The 18,863-nt window shown below is 32.3% G+C and overlaps 5 protein-coding genes across 9 annotated transcripts in view; 2 read left to right on the top strand and 3 right to left on the bottom strand.

Annotated features, from left to right (window-relative positions):
• Positions 1–3,257, bottom strand: part of LOC108776273 (metaxin-1) — a 3,792-nt gene extending 535 nt beyond the window's left edge. Inside the window, exons 1-5 of one of the 2 annotated variants that reach the window (XM_018542835.1) lie at positions 3,079–3,257; positions 2,120–2,370; positions 1,253–1,418; positions 730–1,116; positions 226–286 (exon numbers count right to left, since the gene is read on the bottom strand). In XM_018542835.1, the coding sequence (XP_018398337.1) occupies positions 226–286; positions 730–1,116; positions 1,253–1,418; positions 2,120–2,370; positions 3,079–3,165 (952 nt within the window). In that variant the 5' untranslated portion in view covers positions 3,166–3,257. The remainder of the gene's footprint in view (positions 1–225; positions 287–729; positions 1,117–1,252; positions 1,419–2,119; positions 2,371–3,078) is intronic. The other variant, XM_018542836.1, reaches the window with a different exon arrangement.
• Positions 3,258–3,649: 392 nt separating this feature from the next.
• Positions 3,650–5,804, top strand: Hacd2 (3-hydroxyacyl-CoA dehydratase 2). 3 transcript variants are annotated; one of them, XM_018542882.1, is made up of 6 exons: positions 3,650–3,902; positions 3,960–4,057; positions 4,168–4,284; positions 4,529–4,760; positions 4,858–4,962; positions 5,120–5,804. In XM_018542882.1, exons 2-6 carry the CDS (start codon positions 3,974–3,976, stop codon positions 5,683–5,685), a joined length of 1,104 nt encoding a protein of 367 aa, XP_018398384.1. In that variant the 5' UTR covers positions 3,650–3,902; positions 3,960–3,973; the 3' UTR covers positions 5,686–5,804. The 3 variants fall into 3 exon arrangements, with proteins under 3 accessions (XP_018398384.1, XP_018398381.1, XP_018398382.1); XM_018542879.1 differs by having other exon boundaries at positions 4,526–4,760; XM_018542880.1 differs by lacking the exon at positions 3,650–3,902 and having other exon boundaries at positions 3,924–4,057; positions 4,526–4,760.
• A 644-nt stretch (positions 5,805–6,448) lies between these two features.
• LOC108776314 (mitochondrial import inner membrane translocase subunit Tim22) lies at positions 6,449–8,568 on the top strand. The gene is made up of 4 exons (XM_018542895.1): positions 6,449–6,946; positions 7,936–8,120; positions 8,222–8,294; positions 8,386–8,568. The coding sequence occupies exons 1-4, from the start codon at positions 6,706–6,708 to the stop codon at positions 8,466–8,468; spliced, it is 582 nt and encodes a 193-aa protein (XP_018398397.1). The 5' UTR covers positions 6,449–6,705; the 3' UTR covers positions 8,469–8,568.
• Positions 8,569–9,793: 1,225 nt separating this feature from the next.
• Septin1 (Septin 1) lies at positions 9,794–13,306 on the bottom strand. Its single transcript, XM_018542862.1, has 6 exons — positions 12,707–13,306; positions 11,474–11,666; positions 11,099–11,357; positions 10,644–11,009; positions 10,459–10,566; positions 9,794–10,365 (listed from the first exon to the last, which is right to left on the bottom strand). The coding sequence occupies exons 1-6, from the start codon at positions 12,728–12,730 to the stop codon at positions 10,233–10,235; spliced, it is 1,083 nt and encodes a 360-aa protein (XP_018398364.1). The 5' UTR covers positions 12,731–13,306; the 3' UTR covers positions 9,794–10,232.
• A 1,101-nt stretch (positions 13,307–14,407) lies between these two features.
• Positions 14,408–18,261, bottom strand: eIF4H1 (eukaryotic translation initiation factor 4H1). 2 transcript variants are annotated; one of them, XM_018542850.1, is made up of 5 exons: positions 18,137–18,261; positions 16,423–16,587; positions 16,104–16,354; positions 15,716–15,943; positions 14,408–14,854 (listed from the first exon to the last, which is right to left on the bottom strand). In XM_018542850.1, exons 1-5 carry the CDS (start codon positions 18,166–18,168, stop codon positions 14,712–14,714), a joined length of 819 nt encoding a protein of 272 aa, XP_018398352.1. In that variant the 5' UTR covers positions 18,169–18,261; the 3' UTR covers positions 14,408–14,711. The 2 variants fall into 2 exon arrangements, with proteins under 2 accessions (XP_018398352.1, XP_018398353.1); XM_018542851.1 differs by having other exon boundaries at positions 16,122–16,354.
• Between the last annotated feature and the right edge of the window lie 602 nt (positions 18,262–18,863).

Genomic DNA, 18,863 nt, shown 5'->3' with positions numbered 1-18,863 from the left:
CCCCCCCCCCCCCGTGTTATTTACACAGGAATGTAGTTTTTTTCCACTTTAAAGACTAAATAAAAATAAGCTATCTAACCACTTGCGAATATACGAATTTATCGCAATCTTTTAAGATGTATGCGATAAGAAACAAAAATGTATTTATTATATGCAAAAATTGATATTAATTGGTTAATTTCCATGTAAAAATATATTATCAATGTGCAACTAATATATACTCACGTTTTCTTTTCTTCTTAGGAATTTTAATAAATTTTCTGCTTCTTAACAAATATACTAGCACCTACAAATAAAGCTACTTGTAGCTTCAACCTTCATTTGTACTGTTTCTTTTTTAGAAAAATTTATATAAATAGTTTCTTTTTATGATAAAGAATTTTATGCTTCCTTTATATCACAGATATATTTTACTAAATTGATTATAAACATTACATTTAGCTATACAAAATATGTCCAATCTAAGTAAAAATATAAATATTATATTACATAAAAAAAGTTTTCTCATGCAAAAAACTTTACTATAGTACATATTTATAAAAGTAAAAATAAATATAATACATATATTGATTTGTCTCATTATGATAAAAACTATTCATATTAAATGTTCGAAAAATAAAGATAAAAAGATAGGAAAACCAATTAATATCCAACATAAATTCTGTCGCGAGAATTCTCCGTGAGTCTATGATATTCTACTATATTTTTTTCTGTATAAACAAAACTTACCTCTACAATACCAGTGGATAATGCATATCCGGTCATTGCTATTGTAGCGGCAAGCGCAGCAAGAATCTGATTTCTTCTTTTATTGGGAAATTCAATTTCAGAGTCTCTTCTTAATCTTTCTGCATTCTTTTCAGCTCTCTGCTTCTCATAAGTCTGATATTCATCTTCAAAGTATCTCTGTGATATACGCGACACATATTTCTCTAGATTTGTACAGGCTTTCAGATGATTTTGTAGAACTGGATTTGGTAATGGAGCTTTGAGCAACGGTGCCAGATAAGAGTATATAATGGCATCTATTGTGCTAGGCTGTTGTCCACAAAAAAAATCTCTATCTCCAAGTCTTATAGATAATAGCGTTAAACATTTTTGTGCTTCTGAATACACCTGTTGTTACATAAATGCTTAAAGTTAATTTAAATAAGATTTTTTGCATTTAAACATTACATTTTCTCTCATTATGTAAATATGTTCTTAAGCATTTAATATATTTTAAATTATTCTGCATTCTTATTATACATACCTCATTTTCTATAACATTTATATTATCTTCTAGAGGATATAAACTTTGCATCAAGGTATGTGCTTGCCGCTCAAATTTTCCTGGATAATAGAAATTAAATGGAAAAGGCAGCGCTTTGCAGTACCATGGTCTAACTAAATCGTCTAGATTTTTCTTATCTATCCACCTAAAAATAATTGAAGCGATACTTGTGTTATTTGTGCTATTATTACAAAAGCAATGATGTTGCATAAGACTCTAATTGTATTAAAATGTACCTGCTAATGCTATTAACATAATTTATATGAAATATAAAGGACTGGGCAAACACGTATGAAATGAATATTATGCATCTCATACTAGAAATATATATATATATATTTCTAATATATATATATATATATACCCAAAATAATATGCATTTCATACTTAAAAATATTTTAACATTTAGTTGAGACAAATAATTTATTTATTTTATTATTAAACTTATCTTACACAATTTATCTTATTATTTAGATACAAATATGAATTTTGTTTTGCATATTGGAAAATCATTTTCTTAGATAATATCTGAAAGCCTTTCTTAACAATTTCTTTTCCTGATTATACTTAAAGCACTAGAAAAATTCTGTAGAATTTAATAAACTAACATTTTAAACAAAACAATAGTAAGTAAAAATTTGAAGATAATGTCAATCTTTCAGAAAAATTCTTAACAACAGCAATGATGAATAAATAAATTACTTTTTAATACATTTAATTACAGATTTTCAATAGAATTAATAACAAATTTCTCTTTCTATTATGAATAAATTAATTTTAATAACGTTGAGATTTCATAAACAATAAATTACATTTTATTCTAATAGGCGTTTCTATACCTCATACCATATAAATTGGAAGGCTGGATACAACTTTTCCTTAAGCAAAGAATCATAAGCCATGACGTCTGCGCATTGCTTATCATTTAAAGTATAGTCAGAATTATAATGTTTTGCTCTAAAAAAGGGCAATATATCTTTAACTGTATCCAAGGTACGTCGACCAGCCTTAAGCAAAGGTAATCGACCATTTGGTGTTTTAAATGGATTGCTTGCTAGATTTATTTTTAAAGGTACCCCACTGAATTTGGCATATGCCTATAAATAACATGACACTGTATTAAGAAATGAGTTACAACCTCATCAAGATGTTACATTATTATTAGATAAATTAGGACATAAATAAATTAATAGACATTAAATCTCTAATAACAATATGATTATAATTTCTAATAGTATATAGATCATTGTTTTGACTTGGATAGCTGTTGAAACACAATTAGTACTCAACTTGCAACAAATCAACTTAGATATAATGAAGCAGTTAGGTATGTTTTATTTTTATATCTTTCTTGGTTTCATTTTACTGGGCCTATATTCTGGTATTGTATCCAGTCAAGTTTAGACATCCTGATACCTCTATATTTGAATTGCTTTTCAATACATTTCTAAGGCAGCAAATATCCTTTCAATTCTTCTTCGACCAACCAGAATATTATGCATCTTTGCAAATAAATTTTGAATGAAAATTCTATTAAAATTTAATAAAAATTAGAGTATCGCTTTATCGTCTGCTATTCTTTTAAAAGTAAAGTCCGCCAAGAACCCCTTATTTTCAATTAAGATAATCACTCTGGAGCTGCAGGTGCGTTTTTCAAAGATTTTTAAGTTGGTCGAAGAATGCTGCGGGAAAGGTACTCGATGTTTCTCACACGTGTCGTATTTGATGAATTCTATGAATACGAGACCGTATTGAAATCAATCAGCGTGCGCGTGTCATAACCTATACTCATTGATTCAACGCACCAAAACTTGCAAACATTCTATGTCAACCGACGGCAGGCCCCAATCGCCCTTCCACACGTCCAGCTGTAGCACCTCGGCGTTTGTCATTTTCGAAAATTTACATCGCCAGTGAGACTACACGCGCTTTGGCACCAAATCCCTCGTCCGCGTTTGGCGTCTGCCGAGGATTCCCTCCACGGTAAACAATGCAACGTCGCGTGGCATGTTGAAGATTAGAACAGGTTAGAACAGCCTCCTGAGAGAGCTGAACTTTTTGCACTTTTCATCTACCCTCCTTTTCTGCTCCACGTCCAATCGTAGGTTTGCGTTACTTGAAATCTTCAAAAAAACTTGCACTTAAAACGAGATAAATAAAAATTTAGACGTTGAAAAGAGAGAAAGAAAAGATGCTGAATGCAAGAAATGCAAATAATGTGAATGGATCTCGTGTATTTTTTACTTTAAAGTGCAACACAGTAGGCACATCTAGAAGGAGCATCTCTGTGCAAATGGACTTTAAGGACAGCTCAACACAGCCTTGCAAACAAACCTTAAGACTTTGGCACTCCAGTCCAGAGCTGTCCAGCTCAGCAACTCCGGTTGCCCATGTCCCTGTCTGACTGTCTCCTTCACCCCATCGATTGACCTTATACGTCGTTTGGTCCCGTCATTTCATATTATCTAATGTGAAACAATGTAATGATTATCATACACACACACACAATGAGAGGTTTTTCTCTGCTTATTTACCTTTAATTGAACGATCAAACAAAGTGCAAAGTAGAAAACTAAAATAAAAGCGTCAGTGCGCATGTTGCTGCAGAATTTTTAGAACCTGCAGAGAGGTAAACGATAATAAGTTGTTACTGATAACAAGACGGTGATAGATTTCTGTTCGTCAGGTTGCTATGATAAAATGTCCAACATGCTCACTCCATTTGTATATTGGGCCCAAACGGAGAGTAAAATTACGTTGAAAGTAGACTTGACTGATGTAGAGGTACGTTACATTATGCATGAAAGGATATACAAGAGCTTTATGTTTGTATGTGTAAAGTTTTGATTGTGATACTAATATAAATTGTTATAATTATATGTCTTATTTTGCAGCATCTTGATGTCGATCTAAATAAAACTACATTGCAAGTTATAGCTTATGGACATGGAGCAAGAGGAATGAACAGTTACAGCTTTGATTTAAATCTTCACTCATCTGTCGATCCAAATGTAACAGTTTCAATTAATTTTATGTATATTTAATACAAACAATAAATAAAAATAGCAAACAGCTACATATAGAATCTTGATAGCATAAAATAAATTTTAAATAAATAACTTTCACTAACAAGGTTCTATATGTGGCTATGTGCTCTTTTTATTTATTATTTATTAAGCTACATTTTAACTTTTTAATTTTTTATTTGATACAATTATATTAAAGAAAATTTGTATGGAATGTTTATTCCAGAAGAGTAGTTACAAGATAAAGGATCGTCAGGTAGACTTTGTCTTAAGAAAAAATTATAATGGTTGGTGGCCGAGACTAACAAGTCAACCACAGAAGCCCTCGTGGCTCAAGATCGATTTTGACAAATGGAAAAGTGAAGACATGGACGACAATGAGGACGAAAAGCGTAACATTCTTAACGATTACCCTGATATGTATGATAAATTGCACAAAGAAGAATTTGGATATAGAAAAGGTATATATACACACACACACACACACACAAATTGATAACTTTTATTATTATATAATTAGTAATATTACAAGATTAATGTGTCATATTATTTTTTCAGAGGATTTTACAAAGGTGTATCTAGTCATATATAATCTCTGTCAATTTGTTGGTTTTATTTATGTGTTTGCTGTAATGGCTATAAAATATTCTCGCGATGGACCAGGTATATATATACCTTACTACAAAGTATTTTATTCTTTTAATGAAAAATAAGCTTTAGAAATTATATTGGAGCTTCCTTATGTCTTCATGTTGATATTTATAACAGTGAATGATCTTGTTTCTCAGAAATGTTTTATTAACGTAATGTATCTTTGCAGACTCCATGAAAGAAACGTTTGACGCAGTTGGCAATCCATTGAAGTTTATACAACTTTTACAATTTTTAGAGATAATGCACCCATTATTCGGATATACAAAGAGCAGCGTGTTGGTGTCTTTTCTACAAACGGGAGGTAGAGGGTTTATGCTATTCTGCATGATCGACGCTGAGCCTCGTATGCAAACCAAACCGGTCGTCTTCTACCTGTTTCTCATATGGAGCACGGTAGAAATAATTAGATATCCGTACTACATCACGCAATTGTTAAACATTAAGATATCCTTTCTAACGTGGCTAAGATACACGATATGGATACCATTGTATCCGCTGGGCTTCATATGTGAGGGTATTATAATGCTACGAAACATTCCGTACTTCGAGGAAACTCAGAAATTTACAATTTCTTTGCCAAACAGTTACAATTTTGCTTTTCACTTCCCAACTCTAATAAGACTTTATTTACTCTTCTTACTTTTGCCTGGAATATATACAGTAATGTCTCGTATGAATCAGCTACGCTCCAAGAAACTGAAAAAGTCTTATATTAAAAAGAAATACAACTGATTTCAAGGGATAAATAATCTTCAGGTTTGTATTTCCCTTTTTTATTTATAGTCACTAGGCGCAGAAGGTATAGGTAATAAAAAAGTGCGAGACGCATAAAATAAGCTCGGTTTAACATATACAGCATTTATAATATAATGTGATTTTGTATTATAGACGTTTATATGTTTTTATCTTCCAAAGATATAAATATTTATCAAGAATGTAATTTAAATGTTGTTTTACTTTATTTAAAAAATTGCAATTTTATTTTATGGTTTTGTTATTTAGTATATAATTAAATGCTGTATATAATAAAATATACAATATAGTATACAATGTGTAATATATTTTTATTTTGCATACGTGCTATTATAACAAGGACGAAGAAAATTTGTGATATTGACATCATGTCATCCGACGATTATACAATATGAACATTCGATTGCATTTTATGTAACAGCGTTATTCAAATTTGATTTTTTAAAGTATTTATCTAAGTATGTAGGTATCTTAAACATAAATATATTGTACATGAGAGAATAAAATGAATCATGTAAATAGGGCAAGTGTGATTAAATTTTGTCTTTTTGGATCTTTATAAATATTTAATGCAAAATTTATTGAATAATTTGCTTATTTAATATTTTAAGTTTTTGTTTCAAAGAGAGATATCGATATTGTTAATTGATCGATTTTTCTTCTTTATCGATATATATCGATATTAATTGCGACTATCTTCAATCTCTTGAACTTTAGCAGTTTTTTTGGTTAGAAAGCATGGTAAACACGTTGTGTGCAACTGGGTACATGTAATCTTGTGCCTGGTCGATCTAATGAAATTTTAATTTCAACGTGTGTGACTTTTATTTCAAATTTATGCGACGCGACGTTTAATTCGTATTTCAGGTCACTTTGCTAAGAATCCGATTTAATGCGGCGAGATGAGTTTGCTAGTCAACAGATATTTGAAACTTGTCACATCCTGACGTGACGCACAAATTAGACTGAGAGGCTTAAATCGTCGCAAACATTACAAAAATGTATCCTGTTGATCTGACGAAGACGATTCCACCGGCGACTGCCGATAGAAAAGTGTTCCTGAGCGACGCTGACCTCGATAAGATCGCTTTGTTCCTTGTTGGTAATCAGCAACGCTTCAGAGAAAACATTATAATCCCCAGAACGCTAGGACCTGTGCAGATAAAGACCATCGAGGAGAAGAGAATAGACAGCGTGATGGAAAGCTGTGCTTTTAAGAGCATTATGAGTTGTGTTCTCGGTGTGTTTTTTTTACCGTTTGTTTCTATAAACAAATATCAAAATATTACAAATTTTAGATATTTAATCCTTTGCAGATCTATATGTCAATTAAGGATCTATTGAAATAAGCTTACATCACTGCATAACCATCCAGTAACTTAACAGTAACATAATGGATACTTTCTAGCAGGAGACAGTGTAAGGCTAATATTATATTTATTTATTTTTTATTGTAGGACAAACTTTTTCGAGTCTGTTGATTAACTATAGGACCAAGAGATTCTTGGATCTCTTTGTTCTGCAGCCAATGCTTGAAAAATTTATTGTATGACAAATGTAATATCAGCCTAACACAATCATTGTATCTATGAAGATACAATGATATTTACCAGTGTTAAACAAAGACGAAATTATCACTGTATTATATTGTGTTAGAAAGCACTAATAATATCAGTGTTATATTATAATTTCCCACTTAACAATGTAATTATTATGTATGTGCGTTATATAATATTTATATTGTTGAACAGAAAAATAGAATATTGATTTATTATACTGTTAGTATTACTGGACATAAAGAAAATGATCCAATTGAATTTCATGTGCAACCTTATCATGGAAATGTGATATTGAATAATTTTCTTTATATTACTCATATAATTATATAGTTTTGTAGATTTATCTAAATAGATTCTTAAGAATTGATCTCACCAAAGTAAGATTTTAAATCCTGCTTTAACTTACTGTTTATTTTCTTCTAATTTTTATAATTAAAAAATATCCTTATTATTTAGAGGAATTTATAGATATTTCTAAAAATACATTCACACACACACACACACACAATTATATATGATATTTTTAATTGTATTTTTGGAATCTATAGAATTTCTCTTGATGACAAAGATTTTTTTAATTTATTTATTTGTGAAAAATAATTTAGATTGCAAAGAATGAGGTTATAATGGCCAAAATTATATTATGCTAATTAAAATATTCATGTTTTAGGATATGGTTTGGGAGCAGCCATCGGATTATTTTCTTCCAGCGTGAATCCTAACGTAGCGAGCGTTGAAAAGCAACAGAGCGCACGAGAGATATTAAAGGAGATGAAAATCACGACTCTTAGCTACGCGAAGAACTTTGCGGTTGTCGGATGTATATTCTCTGCTATCGAGTGCACAATAGAATCGGTAATGCTCCAGATATAAGCGTTAAAAATCTTATTTTTGGATAATAATCTATTTGCACAATATTTTCCTTAACATATTGTTGAAAGTGGCCTTGATTTCAGTACAGAGGTAAAACTGACTGGAAAAACGGCACATACGCAGGCGGTTTGACAGGCGGGTTAATTGGTTTAAGAGGTATTCATAATATTCCGGCGCATTTTATATTAATGCTTTGAACTTACTCATTTAATCCCACTTTTACTTATTTTAATCTCGTTCTTTGCAGCTGGTATAAAAGCAGGCATAGTTGGTGCCGCAGGCTTTGCAGCATTCTCAACAGCGATAGATTATTATATGCACAGATCTTAGACTGCATAGTACAGATTATTAAAAGATATATATTTGTATAAAAGAGATATAAAAATTTATCTAATTACGTATCTATACAATTCCTGTATAAAAACATGGAAATGTTTTGCAGTGTAAATATACTCGTAAAACTAGTATCGTGTGACTGAATTAAAAGCGTAAAATATATTGCCCTTTTTAATTAATTTATCATCTAACATTTATCCAATTTCACGTTAAAATACGAAATCCTCTTATATGTAATTATATCAATCACATTTCATGTTTCGTTGTATTGCATGAAACAATTCGCATGAAAAGATATTCGTATGTGATACACATATAAATTTCTAAATTTGTAGCCACATTTATCTTAAACATTATGTTTTTACTTTTATAATGTATGTCGAATATAATATTTAGGAATACATTTATCATTTATATGTTTCGTAGACTATATGTGTGAAGAAGACGCAGGACAAAGAAGTTCCGAGAGAATGGCCAATTGCAAAAAAAATATATATATATAAAATGTTATAAATACATTTAAAATTAACTTTGGATTGTTCTCTCTTTTAAAAAGTGGTATGGCACATTCATATTTTTTTGCTTTTAAATCACTTAATATTAATAGTTACATGTAATTACTTTTAAATAGATTCTGACGCATTAGTCCGATGTTTTTACTCCAGGATTGCATCAGCCTTTTAAAGTTTTTATATATTTGTCTTATATGAATTCAATATGAGATTCTTTATTCAATCAGCAATATAAGTTTTATCTATAACTTATTACGAATATATTGCTCAATTGTAAAAGTGATTATTTTAATGCAAATGAAGTGTTTATAACAAATTGTTTGCATAATTGTATATAAAAAAAGTTTGTATCTCTTACATATGTTGATTCTACTATGATAATAAGATAGATAAAAGTTGCAAGGCACTTTCTTTTCATAACTTTTTCTATTGTATGATTATATGAGATAAAATTCCTACGTCATGTGTATAAGATTCCTAATATTTTCTTTTGATAAGAGATGCTGCGTGTACAGCTGAGCGTATACCTTTTTTTAAATTAGGAATTATTAGGCGTTAGCTTATATGAGAAATTTGCTTTTGCAATTTTGTTTCATTGGTCTCTTGTTTTACTTATATAATAAAATCTTATTTTATATTCTCTTATTATGCCTATACAAAATGCACGATATGAGTAAAACATTCGGTAATTTGTTAATAATTAAGACATCACATGAGAAACTGTTCAATCAAAGACAAATACATTTCTTTGTCATAACACAAAAATAAATCTAAATAAAATTCCTAGTAAGTACTCACATAGTAAAATCTTCGAAATAAAACAATTCTCATTTGAATAAATTTTGTTACAAAAGGAACAAACTACTTAAGTGCCTTGCCTGTAAACCTTGGATATGCAAACATTTGTTTTCATATTGTGTTGCAATTTTAGATTATTAGTCTGTTCTTTATGGACAAGGCATTGGATGTCGTAACAGAGCCGTCAAAAGTCCTCCCATCACAATTAAAAGTTAATACTATGTAGAAACATTAGTATTTTTATACTCTTATATACCTATAAAACGCGTGGCGCGTATCAAAATGAGATTTCCCTAATAAAAGACGAGCTTAGAAAAATATTGCGGCCAAAATCAAGACCTTGATAGTGTGAGTCACTAAAAAAGTTTTATAAATCATTTTGGCACTCGCGTAACAATGAGGAGTCGTTTCCTTCATTTTATACGTCGGTACACAAACGCATATTCGATCAAGGTTGCTGTTGTTGCATCTGCGCTTGCATCACAGCCAGCAATTCTTGCATGTGTCGTATTTCTGCTTCCTTCTCTTGTAAAATGCGATCCTTCTCCGATACGGTGCTGTTCTTGTCTGGTTCTGCGATACTGTAAAGAAAGAAACAAAAGTTAAAGTAACGCTCATAAATATAATACGTCAAAAATATAATATTTATCATCAAATGAAATATTTATACTCACGTTGTTTGACGTCGAGGCGGCACTGGAGCTCCCTTTGCTAATCTTTCGCTACGGTAATTCTCGTAATGTACCTCCTGCGTTACCTCTTGTAAGTCTTGCATATGCGTGCTATAAAAAAAGATATATCAATTTATGCAATATATCAACATAAACATTAAGTATATCATAATAAAACGACAACTTACATCAGCATTGTCCTTAACTTGATAAAATCGCAATGATCGGGATTCTCCACTTCAACAACGCCCCATGGATACAGTCGGCCACGTACTCTCTTTCCCTTGACCTCGAGCAAAGTATTCGCACCACACACTGCGAACGGAACAGCTTCTTTCAACTGACGTACTTGTTCCTTGTAATCCTCATCCTCGTCGCTATCACAGTCCGGTAAAGGATATATTTTGATTCCACTGCCTTCAATCTCCTCCATAACTCTCTTTTTCAGGCGCAAGACTTCCTTTTTAGTAAGTACATCAGCTTTTGCTATTACAGGTACTATATTAACTTTGTTATGAAGTTGCTTCATAAACTCGATATCCAATGGCTTCAACCTGGTCAGCAAGAAGGAAAAGAAGAACCGATTCTATTATTTGCTTCACATTTTAATTTTAAAACAAACTTTAATTTTAATAATGTGTACCCATGGCCAAATGGAGAGATGAAATAGAAACAACAATGTATTCTATTGTCCACAATGTTCCTTCTGTTTAGACCGCTTTCGTCGCGAAGAAATCTCTCAAACTGATCATCTATGTATTGAATAATAGCTCGGAAGCTATCCGTGTTGTCAATTGCATCCCCATAACCAGGTGTATCGACCACTGTTAATCTAAGTTTTACGCCCCTTTCTTCAATCTCGACCGTTGAAGCATCGAGTTTGACAGTTTGATTTGTTTTCTCTATTCATAAAAGTACAAATAGACATTTTAATTACATACAAATTTGTAAAAAAAATCACATATTTATATGTCACATGTATGTCATATGAAAAAAGTAAATAAATTTTATAGCTTACCGACTACATCAGGAATTATTCGCTCGGGGTACAAATCCGTGAGGAACAAACTGTTTACCAAGGTAGACTTTCCAAGGCCAGACTCTCCAACAACCATAAGCGTGAACTCAAAGCCCTTTTTCACAGATTTCCGATGCACTTGATTCGGCAAATTAGCGAAGCCCACGTACCCAGGTGTCTCCAGGCTCGCAAACTGAAAAAGAACACATATTTTAGAAAACTTGTATGGTAGTATCTTTAAATAAAAGATTTTTCTTTTCATGTCAATTTCTGCTAATATAGATTAATAGGCTTTCTAGATAAGCCATTATCTAAATTTTATGTCTTAAGCCATAAGAAATTGATCAATCACAGTCAAATGTGAGAAGAGAATAATCAGCTATAATTGATCAATTTCTTAGACTTAAGATTTAAAGATCAGATAATGGTTTATCGTAGAAAGCCCATAACTTTAATTTTGGATTCAACCTAATTCATATTTTTTCCTAATTCTAAAAATTACAAAGAGACAAAGAGTGAGTTAATCTGAGATTAAAATTAATCTACATTAAAAACCTAGTATTATCTATACTTTTTTTTTAGGGAAATCATTCATCTTTCTTTCTTTTCTATTCATTGTTTTCTACCCATGGGACAAAAAAAAAGATGGACTGTATAAGATCAGCTACAAAGAACAAATATGTTTCAAAATCTACAGCAACATAATAAGATACATTCAAAATTCCATTTATTCTATTATTATTTATTCCTAATCATTGTAACTTTAGAATTATAAATCTCTTTTTTATTATAAGATATTTATAATTGTAAATTGAAATTTACATATTATAAATTATTATTTCATCTATTTTTGAACTGGTATAGGTACATTCAACTGATTAATTTTTCAATATTTTATTAAGAATTACAAACATTTTGGTCCCAGTTACCGAACTGGAAAAAAAAATTTCTTATCGTTAATAAATGTGATTACATTCTACCATTCAGTATTGGTTCTCATTGACAATATTTAAGTTAATTTTGTTAAATTAATTTATTAAAGTCTATATCATACATTTCTAATGTTGTTATTATGAATAAAATTACCACATGAATTTATCAAGGAATTTATATTCAGCAAACAACATTTTTCATTTACCAGTCGTGCAGCTTTTTTACATACGCAAAAGTTACTTAATTAAGCCTAATGGCAGGCATTACGATTCATGTGACACGTAAGGCGGAGGTACTTACCGTTTTCACGCTCTCGCTCGACATGTCGACGAACGCGTGAATCCGTAGACAAGCTCTGTGTTTCTGCCGAAGATCGCGGTCAATTCTAGACCGCTATTTCTAGACCAACGTGACCGCGAGCGAAAACGTGCGACAGGACGCGACGGATAAGCGTCGATACGCGTGCACGATGGGGAAACAGGTTATCTCAGTCTCAAACGCAACCAACTTCGATCCGCATCGCTTGATATTCGCCGCGATCTAATTGTGCTACAGTAGCCGCCGAAAGCGTCGCGTGGTCGCAAGTGTTCAAGCACGACGGCGAGTCTCAAGTCAAGAAACGGGCGGCGCAGTGCAGACTGTACAGGATATCGCGTTTAGACTTCCACCACACCAAAGACTGCGACGGAGAGGAAGGGGAAAGGGAGACACGATGAATCGGTGTAAGTTGAGGCGTGGCAACCGAACAGCTGAACGACATTCCATTACGCCCTCGCAAAAAGCCATGCGATCTCGTATATTGATCAGGACGATCCACGGTGATGTATCGACGTCGGCAAAGATTATCAATTAAAATATATGCATATACATTTGTAAATAATAATGTATCAATAAATCTCATACACATATACACTACATATGAAATTATTTTACTTTTAACATACTATTGATATATTTATTATATTTAAGCAGATAAAATTCAATGTAAATTTTATATATATATTATATTTATTATTTAAGCAAAAACAGAATTCAATAAAGAGCACAGAACTTGTCCAAATAATATACGTAAAGAAAAAAGAGAGAGAGAGAGAGATACAAGGCGCGATTACAAAATATATTACGAATACGCATTGCATATTATTCACAAATTACATCTCGCTTATTTACTTTACCATAACCGATTTCACTTATCCTACCCTAATACACTGCATAGATACGAGGCAAACAGCTACTTTATTCAGGAAATATTATCATATACAAGCATTGTTTTACATAATATTTATTATTATTTCGAGGTTTCGTTTTTTTTTATTTTATTCGCTATTCTCACGACGTTCCTAGCAATTCCTCAACGTCACTGTTAGCACTGGTTAATTTATTACATAATTATTAATATATAATAATCGGCGCATTCCCTTTATTCGCTTCCCATAATGTAGAAATTTCTAGAATCACTCGCATGTTATACTTCACAATCCTTTATCATTTCGGTCAATTGGAAAGAAAAAAAAACAAACGTTTAGTAATATTAAACAATTGTATCCTATTATCGTAACGAACGTATGCCTTAACGAACGATTGATACACAATGATCAGCGTTGTACGGTATAACGTAAAAATTCTATGGAAGGAAACGAAACTTAGTATAGTCGCCATTTTCCTTTGTACTTCTTTAAACCCGGGCTTAGTCTCAAGTACAGATAAGAAATACTAGCGTAAGATGAAATATACATGCTGTGACATTTTATATTTGTGATAGTTTGTACATGTACCCTCAGTATTATTACAGACACAAAACCCAACATTAAATTGACACGAGTATTAAAATGTACTCAACTGCGTAGCATCTTAACAATCATTTATGTATATAAATCGCTATCACTATTGGAGCATGCATTTGTGCATACACATTTTTCTCTTTATGTATATTGTAGTTACAAGTACTCTATTTTCATTGAGAATCGAGAAGTTAATTTATAAATACAAAAGATATTAGAAGAAAAGATTTTATTCTTGATTAAAAATGCGCAAAAAAAAAGCCTTAGAACTATAATAGATTTATGTCTGTAGTGTGTGTGTGTGTATATGTGTTTGTGTGTGTGTATCCTTCTTTGCGGGTAACACCCCTTGTAAGTATTAAAAACAAAAGGGTATTTTCTGATTGTGAATGTTCGAAGAATCACCGCTAGATTTTTAGGAAACTATGAGGGAATCTTGGATTGATTTTAAAATTTTGTGTCAACAATGTTTCTTTCTCCAATTTCCTCGAGGAAATCTGAGACTATTGATGATATCATTAATTTTACTTGTCCAGCATTTTCAATTTTTCTTCTCTGGGCTTTGCACCTCCGTAAATGGAACTTGTTTTACTTGATTCCGCAATTGAATTCACAGGCTCTTTAACAGTCCTTGGCTGAAGCTCCAAACGTTTTCTTCCAGTAGTGTCTAAAGTAAAAAAAAGTGCTATTAGATATATATATATATAATATATAATAAATTATTTAAAGATAAAATAATAGATAAAAAATAATTGTTTTGTTAAACAAAGAAACTCAGATTCGATTTTCAGTCGTTCTATATATATTAAAAGGAATTTTTTAAGTAAAAATGTTCCTTTGTGACAAACATTAAATTTAAAAAAACATCCAAAGTTATTTTGCACATGGTTTTTTATTCTGAATAAAATTTATATATCTTCAATCTAATAGAAATTTAATATAATATAGTTTTAATTTTTGGATTTCATTGTTAATATATTCTAAATTCATGTAAAAAATTTGTAAATTATAGAAATACCATTGAAATGATATGTAAAATCCACATGTAAAAGCAGACTTATAATTGACAAGTTTCAGATTTGATTTCGATTTTTATTTTACACATATTTTAGTAAGTTTTATAATCAGTAAAAAACTGATTATAAAGTTTTAAGTGAAAGTCGAGTAGTTGAGTATTGAGTGGTGTAATAATGAGAGTGTAACCCGTTTTGGGAACAATAAACTACAATACATTAAAAATAAAAACAAATTAACAATATATATGTAAATAGGTGTTCTCTTCTAGGATTTCTATTATATAATAAGAGAAGCATCATATAGTATAATTTAATAAAAATCCTAGAAGAGAATTTAAAATATATATTTATTTATGTATGTATGTATATATATATATATATATCATTAGTTTATTTTTTATTGTATTTAATGTAACATGTTATTAATTTATTGTTCCTTAAATGGGTTACATACAGGTATAAACACATATTTATATCAAAGGACACTGTTTCATGCCAAGTTATATACATACCTGGGGGAGGAGCATCTTTTTGATAGGGGTCATCGAAGGGTTTTCGGTCTGAACCACTTCCCCGAAGTGGAGGTTTATTAGTGTACGACCTGCTAGACGTACTTCGCGACCAATCACGATTTCCACCTGTGTCGTCATTGAATTGGCCGTAATTGCCTCTATTACTTCTAGAATCCCATCTATCGTTACCTTGCCTACTACCTCCATGTAGGCTTCTATCACTGTATCCTGTGAATAGACGTTAAGAATCTTTATCATTGATATTTGCAGTAAATTAAACATCTATGATAGAGAATTAGTTTAGCATTATAAGCATTAGTATTATTAGTGTACAAAATGTACACTGCTGTTCTATTATTATTGAATATAAAAGCATATAAATGTTTACTTGAATATGAGGATTTACTATCAAAATCATCGCCATATCCACTACGGCCGGAATCTCGTCCTTTGAATCCACTTCCACTGCTGCTGCCTCCACGACCTCTCCTATCAAAGCCACCGCCACGGTCATTTCTTTTTCCTTCTGCTACATCAATCTTGATCAGACATTTGTCTACTTCTACCGCTCCATCCATTTCCAACGCTGCTTCCAGATCAGCCAAGTCTTCAAACTCGACATAGCAGAAGCCCTTAAATCTATAAATACAAAAAAAATTAAAAAATCAATCAGTATATACAGTTTTACTTCTTCAATTAATACATACTTGTCAGTGTCCCTGTCTTTAACTAATCTGATGACTTTGACATTAAGCTTCTCGAAGATTTTGTCAACGTCGCCTTGTACAATTCCATTCGGCAAATTTCCCACATATGCAGTATATGGTGGTTCAGTTGGTAAAGGTTTTCTACTTCGATGAGTTGGATAATCTCTGAATAAAAAAAAAATCTTTACAGCTACTTATCTTTACAAACATAAAACATATTAAATCATTGGCTAGAAAAAGCAGATTTGCAATTGTAAAATTCTTTAATATGATTAGTCTTGCCTTTTGTGTCTTATTAGATCTAAACGTATGAACTAATAGTATTAAAGAATTTTATAACAATTGAAAAACTACTATCTCTATAAATGCAATCATCACTATTGTATTGTGTGTTTGAAATCTTACTATGTATATATGTTTATAAATTATTATGTCCACCTGCAAGGTAGTTATGGACATACATCTTTTTCAGTCATAAGTTATTAGTTATGTTAGTTGATAAAGTTTCTGAAGAAAAGACTTTTCATTTCTTTCAATAAAGTCAAATGTTATTATAAATGTTCATTAAAATAAATCTGTACCAATCGCATTTGACTGCTCTCTAAAATCATAGATATATCACATGCCGATATATATTTTTATAGCTAGACTAGTTAGAATCGTACTTGTAGTATTTTTCATATTGGTAGAGCTAGTACATATTTAGTGCGCTTCAAAGCCATTGTACATAAATTTACATAAAGATGCAAGCTTAATAAAAAAATATAGAAATGAGTTAAACTGTGAAATCCTCAATACATTTTATTGTGCTATTTGATAAAATATAAATTGAGCATTTTATCAATTAAGATATCTCACTTTTACTTTCAGATTAGAATAGTGTATAACAACTTTAATGTGCACTCAGTGTTCACTAGTTTTACCAATGAAAAACACTATTAAAGTAAAGTAGGTATATGTTTGACGTTTGACATTTGACAAAAGCAAAAAGTAAAGTTGCAGTACAGTGCAACAATAAAACAAATCTACTATACAAAATACATAAAGAAACGACGAATTCGTTCTGTTTTTCTTAATTATTACACATTTCAGCCGAATGAGTTTTCCAAGTGAGAAAGCTCGCCTATATCCATATAGGTGCGCGCGCGCGCGCGCGCACGAATATTGTGTATGTGTGAAGTGAGGAGAATGTGTGTATCAAATCTCACGATGACGTGAGACAGGATAAATGGAACATGCGACGGCGACGGCGACGACGACGAAAAACGAGATTTATATTGACAGCACACTCGGCCACTTCACCAAAAATCGCGACGCCGCTACACATCGCACGATCGCGCTTTGCTGTCGCGATCCATCCTCCCTCTCTGTCTATCACCGTCTCTCCTTTTCTCTCTTCCTCTCGCAGCGTGCACCGCACGTGCATCATTCCCGACCGCGGCTCCGCTTCGTCGCGTCGCACCGCGTCGTCGAGGAGCCGAGATCCGCGGCTCCGGGCAGACCCGACCGGCCAAAATAAAGCCGCGTGTCGCGGCAACTCGCAAGGTGTTGCGCTTGCACTCCGTAACTCACTTAACCTTAAAACCGGGAGATTTACGCGCGAGGAACGCACGCGTCCCGGACGGTCGGATCCGCGGCACGTGCGTCCCGAGGCCACGGTCATCCGTGACCCTCCCGGCCGCGTGACACGACCGCAAACACGGCCGATACTTGCCTTGAATCGTCGTAACCACCTCGACCTGCCATATTGAATGCACGGAACTAACCGGGACCGCGTGAGTCGAATCAGTCACCGTGTGCGCGGCACCATCGCGCCTTAACACTCGACAATTTACCTACGTGATATATTGACCGTACGCGCGTAACTTCGCCCGCCGGCTGAATTTATTCGAATAAAACCACGACTCGCGTTCAATGACACTCGATACGGAAGCGTACTTCAAGAGCAAAATCGAGGATCCATTCGGACGCACGCGTCAAATCGACCAATCGCGAACGCTCGGCATGAGCACGGCTTCCACGAGAATAGACGCGCGATTGGTCGACGACTGCTTGGTGCGTGTTGGCATCGCCGGCATGGCCAATTAGAGATGGATGTCGCGATGGTGTTGAAATTGTTTCCTTTTTTTTTTCAATCAATTATTAATTTTTTGTTCTTTAACATAATAAAAAAATTAAACGCATTACATGTGTAGTTAGAAATTTAAATAACTTTTATAATTAAAATTATTAATTGAATTAATTGTCTAAAGCAATATCGTTATATTGCCATGATTCGTCGATTATTCTCTTTGAATTCGACTATAATTGGTTAATTTCTTAAAAAGCGTATTGTAGATCCGGGATAAATGGAACGAAGCCTCGAAAATGCGTTTTCACTGAATGCATATTGCGTCATGCAGGGAATTTTTTTTTAAGAATTCGGTAACCCTGATCGGAAA

The sequence above is a fragment of the Cyphomyrmex costatus genome, unplaced genomic scaffold, assembly GCF_001594065.2.
Source record: "Cyphomyrmex costatus isolate MS0001 unplaced genomic scaffold, Ccosl1.0 scaffold35, whole genome shotgun sequence".
NCBI lineage: Eukaryota > Metazoa > Arthropoda > Insecta > Hymenoptera > Formicidae > Cyphomyrmex > Cyphomyrmex costatus.
Note: the sequence above shows the minus strand (reverse complement) of the source record. Positions and strands in the feature narration are given on the sequence as shown.